This window comes from Haliaeetus albicilla, chromosome 26, assembly GCF_947461875.1.
Source record: "Haliaeetus albicilla chromosome 26, bHalAlb1.1, whole genome shotgun sequence".
NCBI classification, from domain to species: domain Eukaryota; kingdom Metazoa; phylum Chordata; class Aves; order Accipitriformes; family Accipitridae; genus Haliaeetus; species Haliaeetus albicilla.
Genome location: NC_091508.1, coordinates 649,359 through 655,366, shown reverse-complemented (window position 1 = coordinate 655,366; position 6,008 = coordinate 649,359). Strand labels below are relative to the sequence as shown.

Below are 6,008 nucleotides of genomic sequence, written 5' to 3'. Positions count from 1 at the left end.
TTTGAATGAACTTTCCTGTGGTTAGTAGTTTTTAATGTTTCATTTGTTAAACAGCTGTGCTGTGCTCCTAAATGCTGTGACTTTCATGGTGTGTACCTGGTGTGTAATCCGCACCTGGCATGAGCTAATTGCTGCTGAAATCTTTGATACACAGCTAAATAAAAAAAGCTCATGCGGAGAGCAAACGCACTGGATTTGTGTTTTCCAGTCGAAAAAATGTCTTCGCAGGAGTATCTAAATTGTAGCCATCATTTTGACCTCCGCTTTGGCCCGACGTGCTCAAGCCAGCTTTGAACTAAGAGGCTCCAGCGAGGGCGGCCATGTGGAGGGTGGTGTTCTGCCCCTGTTTAGTTGTGCAGGCAGTAAATGCAAGCTGGAAAGGTAGCCCGGAGCGAGGTGCATGGACACCTTGCTTGAGCACCGAGTGAAGGACGGTGTGAAGCACCGGGGCTGATGCAGGGAGGTACCTGCAGAGCGGCAGAGGAGAAGGCGGCCCTCCCTGCAGCAGAGGTTCTCCAGACTGCCACCACACAGCACAGCCCGGCCAGGCCGAGGTGGGCCCTGGCTGAGGGGATCCGATCCTGACTGAGGGGAGAGCCTGGCTGAGGCAGGTGTTGGCTGAGAGGGACTCCTGGCTGAGAAGAGGTCCTGCCTGAGGGGAGATCTTGGTTGAGGGGAGAGCCTGGCTGAGGGGAGATCCTGACTGAGGCAGGTATTGGCTGAGGGGGACTCCTGGCTGAGAAGAGGTCCTGGCTGAGGGGAGATCTTGGTTGAGGGGAGAGCCTGGCTGAGGGGAGATCCTGGCTGAGGCAGGTATTGGCTGAGGGGGACTCCTGGCTGAGAAGAGGTCCTGGCTGAGGGGAGATCTTGGTTGAGGGGAGAGCCTGGCTGAGGCAGGTGCTGGCTGAAAGGGCTCTTGGCTGAGGGGAGAGCCTGGCTGAGGGGAGAGCCTGGCTGAGGCGGGGGCTCCTGGTTGAGGGGAGATCTTGGTTGAGGGGAGAGCCTGGCTGAGGCAGGTGTTGGCTGGGGGGACTCCTGGCTGAGGTGAGAGCCTGGCTGACGGGGCTCCTGGCTGAAGGGTGCTCCTGGCCGAGGCGAGAGCCCGGCCGAGGCGGGCCCTGACTGACGGGCTGTTCCTGGGCAAGAGTCCACACCCAGCCCGCGGCGCGGCCCTGGGCGGAGGGGGCCTGGCGGGGCCGGGGCCGAGGCGCCCAGCCCGGCCGGGGGCGGAGGAGACCCGTCCCGGCCGCCGCGCTGCCCGTGACGGACGGCGCAAGCCCCGCCCCGGGGGGGGGCCGGCGGCGCGGTGGCCGGGGGGCGTGGCCAGCGCGGCCGACAGGGCGCGGCGGGGGCGTGGCGGCTCCGTGGGCGCGCGGCGGGGCCGTGGCCGGGGTGCGGGGGCGCGCGCGGCGCGGCGGGGCGGGGCGGGGAGTGCGCGGCGGGGCGGGGCGCGGCGGGGCCGGGCAGGCGGGCGGGCGGGGCGCCGCCGCGGCGGGGCGGCAGTCGGGCGGCAGCCGCGGCCGGGGTGGGAGCGGCGGCGCGGGGCGGGCAGCGGCGCCCCGTGGTGCGGCATGTCCAAGACGCTGCGGAAGAAGCGGCACTGGCTGAGCAAGGTGCAGGAGTGCGTGGTCTCCTGGGGCGGCCCGGCGGGCCCCGACCCCGACCTCCTGCGCGGCGGCGCCGAGCGCGGCGAGTTCCCCTACCTGGCGGGCCGCCTGCCGCCGGGCGGCGAGGGCGCGCCGGGCCCCGCGCTGCTCTCGGGCAAGGCGCCGGCGCCGGGCGACGTGCTGCTGGAGGTGAACGGCACCCCCGTCAGCGGCCTCACGCACCGCGACACGCTGGCCGTCGTCCGGCACTTCAGGGAGCCCGTGCGCCTCAAGACCGTGCGGCCAGGTGAGCCGGCGGCCGCAGGCCGCGCCGCGCCGGACCCGCGGCCCGGCCCGCCCCGCCGCCGCCGAGCCGGCCGCGGGTAGGCCCAGCCGCGCCGGCGCCCTGCGGGGCGGCGGGAGGGCCGCGGCGGGGTGCGGGAGCGCCCGCCCGCCCGGCGGCGGCGGGGGCCGGGGGGGCGGGTGCCGGGCTGGGAAAGTTTCCTCGGCTGCGGGAGGGCGCCTCCGCCGAACGGGGCGGCCGGGGGAGGGAACGGGACGGGGGGGGGCGGCCCCGCTGCCGCGTGGGGCGGCGGGCGGCGCGGGGCCCCGGAGTCCCGCCCCGGCGCGGCGCCGGCGGGCGGCGCTCGCTTCCCCCGGCCCGTCGGGGACCGCGAGCCGCCGGCTCGGTCCCGGCGCCGCGGCCCGAGCCCGGGGGCGGGCGGCCCGTCCCGTCCCGGTGGGCTCGGCCGGGGGCGCCGCTGGGTGTGCGCGCCGGTCCCGGCGGGGCGGGGGCCCGCTCCCCGCCCGCCCGCCCCTGCGGCACCCGAGCGCAGCCCGGGGGCGAGGAGGCCGCCTGGTTTCACGCTGCTGTATTTCGGGTGGTTTTGGGGGGGGGGAGGTGACTCCCGTGCGGGGCTCGGCGGAGCGGGCGGTGGTCGCCTGACGGGGCCGAGCGGAGGTTTCGGGTGACTCCGTCGCTCCCGGGAGGGTCCCTGCCCACCGCCCTGTCCGTGTGTGCGTGCGCGGCACCGGCCGTCCGGTGAGTTCGGGGTCCGCAACTTGGAGGAACGGTCTTTCGTGGGTTTTCGTGGTATTTGTACGATCGGCTGCTCGGAGCCGGGTGAAGGGAGGGTGGGAGCGTGGCTTGCGAGAATGCCATTGCTGTGTCCTGTTGGTTTTCTAATTTGCTAAAGACCAACACCGAGAACAAGCTCTGGGTGTTCTTTTTACATAGATTTGGATTAATTTTGAGTATACTTTAATTAACTAATGATACCGGATCGTCGTCGTAAAATCGTCTTCATCGGTGTGCCTGCCAAGTGTCAGGTTAATGCTGAATAGTGGTACCTGCAGTCACGTGAGCTAATGATTCATGGTGTAACGAGCTTCAGGTTTACCGCTTTCCTGGTCAGACAATCCAGGTGTGAGCGTGATGCGTTATAAAGAAACTGTCTTTGGTAAAACCCTTTTTCCCTGAATTCCAACTGATGCCAGTATTTCTATGACCGAAGTCTATAATATTTCTTACACAGCTTCTTTGTTTAACATCTGTCTTGTACTCCTTTCATCACAACTGCTGGGTTGCTATTTGACTTTTGGTAATAGATATTTAAAATCAGATTTTCCTCATTTGACCAATCATGAAAAGTCATCTTCTATATAGAGACTGTGCAGTTGGCCCTGATGCATATCACCTGTTAAACAATTTAAAAAACAAGCTCACACCTTAAAAGCACCTACAGAAGCCTGGCAGGCATTGAAACACATATTTATTTCCAGAATTGGAAATCCCATCTGAATGAAGAAAGTAAAAAAGAACAGACAGCTGCAAGTTAAATGTGAAATAAGAGGATTAAAAAAAACCTGAGGAACAAATTGTTTAAGATATAGAAAATAATAATAAATCTCTTTTAAAAGAGAAAGCTTTTGGAGGATGAAACTATAGTTAGAAGATCCAAGAAATTTCTTGCGTTTACTGCGGAGGGGGATACGGGTATTCTTGTACTGGGACTTTCCATAACAGAGAGATGTCTCAAACTGTCAAGTTAAAACTGGCAGAAAAGATTTAGAAGGAATTGATACAATAGTATCATAGAATAGTAGAAAATGGCCAGAGCCACATGATGTTCCTTAGGAGTTCCAAATATGAAGTAGTAAACAGCAGTGTGTTGTCTGTTCCTTAAGTCATCAGTGGTGTGGAGGGGGTAGGAGGTAGGGAATACAGTGCCAATAGGAAAAGGGTCCAGAAGATCAATAGGACTGACTTCTGATGCCAGCAAGTTGGTTAAAACTGTAGTTAAGAATGAAAATTTTGGGCATGTGAATAAATACCATCTAATGAGGAGAGTGGGTTGCTTTTCAGAAGAAAGTCTGTTTGTTAGTTTTTGAAGGTTCACCAGTTGTTTTAATAAAATCCAAGTATTTTGGTGTAGTGCATTTTCAAACAGACTTTCAGCAAGGTATGAACAGACTTTGAATAAGGCTCTTGCCGAGTGAGCGTTGTGTGGTAGTGTAGCTGCTGAGAGATTAAGAGCAGAATTCTCCTGTGGGTTAGTAACTGGTTAAAATACAGGAATGGTTTTCTCAACAGAAGGAAACTACTGCTGGAGTCTTGCAAAGACCTGTGCTGTTTAGCATAGTCATCCAGAACTTGTAAACTGAAGGCTAGGTTGAGTTGTAAAAAGAGAACTAGGATTTTTGTGCTGATTTTGTATAACTTTTGGAACAAATCAAACTGAAGCTTCAGATCCAGCAATTTTTCCCATACTGGAACATATTGCAAGCTTATTTACCACATCAGATGATTTTGCAGTAATTTTCTGTGTTAGACTTGGTGTCCTTAAATACAGTATTTTAAAGCATACTGTTTTTCTTGGGCTTTTTTTTTTACAAGACTGCCACAGTAGTGCTTAATGGCAGAATTCCAGTTAGAGTATATGTAATTAGGAAAGTTGTTGACAAGGCGTTCTCTGTGAAGACCTGTGACTTTGAATTTGGCTTCCCTTCTACCTCTTGTGATCCAGAGCAAGCCAGACTTGCTGACCTTGGGAAGGCAGCTGGGAAGATGCGAGGGGTTGTGCGGGTGGTGGTGGTGATGGGAGCGAGGACTGGGGAGCCAGCAGTTTGTGGTGCGCTCATAACATGTCTGAATTCTGAGAGACCTGTAATTGCATTACTGGTTTTTAAGGTCCCATGTTTCATGTTTTTCTCCAGTCAAACCTATTCTCTCAGATTAAACCGTCGTGTTGAAAGGCATGGAGTGCCTCTGCTAGCCGGCCTTTGTGTGCCTGATGGCACTTCAGATTTGAGTGCTATTGGGACAGAAGTCTGAGGGGATCCAACTTGAGGGGTCTTTACCACAACACTGAGGAATTTGTCGCCTTGTCTCTGAATTTTAGGGTGTGCATAAGGCTTTGAAGCTCATGGTCTGCTGCTGCATTTTAGAAGGACAACTTTGGTGTTTAGGAGCTGGCTGCGTCTTCAAGGTGAAGTCTGTGCAGGTGTCCCAATGGCCTTGAACAGCATGTTGGGGGACTGGACTGCTTTATTTCAAGTAGCGATGTAGTCCTTCATTAAAGGCAGCAACAGCTTTAGTTGACAGCAGTAAAATCTGTCTGTGATACTTCTAGCAAGCTCATAGAAAATTTAAAATGGAAATTTCAAGATGCTGTTTAGTCTTGTTTGATAAGACACTTGAAAGATATGAATGTTAATTTGAACGCCATCTGTTAACTGCACATCGCAAATGATGGACCATTTTGTTGATGAAGAAATTTGTCCTTCCCTTTCTTGCTCTGTCCTTACTTGCTGAGGTGGGAGAACAAGACCAGTGTGCCACAGGCTGGGGGTGAGTGTCGTCAGTGCCACAGCCATGTCCCAGAGGTCTGGCTCAGGTGCATGCAGGCTAGCTGGGAAATCTTTGGTTCCGGAATCGATAAGGGTTAACATAGCAAACTGCAGAAGGCTGGTCTCAAGCTCTCTGCCAGTACACCTGGACTGATGCTAGGGATCTGAGTTGTCTAAAAGTTAGATATCCCTTTGTTCTAGTTGATGTTTGAGATTATAACCATACCTCTATTTTTGTGTAATTCATCATCCTCTTGATCAGATAAGCAAAACACCAGTACAGAGAAATAAGGCTTTTTGTGCAATGTGATATTTGTATGTATTTGCACGCATGCTAACGTAGGCCAGCTCATCATTATGAGTGCATTTGTATTCTAGCCACACTTGGTGAGTGCTGGTTTCAAGCTAATCGCCTGCTTACATGCATCCAAACGACAGCTGCCATGTGGCTCGAGGACCTTCCCTGTCCAGTGTTGCTCGGGTTAGTACATCAGCCTTGTAACTAGCTGGCGCTGCGGCAGGTTCTTTTCTTTCAGTTAAGGAAAAACTAAAGCATTTTGCTTTAGTCAAATC

At 55.7% G+C, this 6,008-nt stretch overlaps 1 protein-coding gene across 5 annotated transcripts in view; it reads left to right on the top strand.

The window, feature by feature from the left end:
* Window positions 1–1,486: 1,486 nt before the first annotated feature.
* The window catches only part of MAGI3 (membrane associated guanylate kinase, WW and PDZ domain containing 3), a 74,996-nt gene continuing 70,474 nt past the window's right edge, over window positions 1,487–6,008 (top strand). For 3 of the 5 annotated variants that reach the window (XM_069771773.1, XM_069771778.1, XM_069771777.1), the window contains exon 1: window positions 1,487–1,893. In XM_069771773.1, coding sequence (XP_069627874.1) covers window positions 1,572–1,893 — 322 coding nt within the window. In that variant the 5' untranslated portion in view covers window positions 1,487–1,571. The remainder of the gene's footprint in view (window positions 1,894–6,008) is intronic. The other 2 variants (XM_069771774.1, XM_069771772.1) reach the window with 1 other exon arrangement.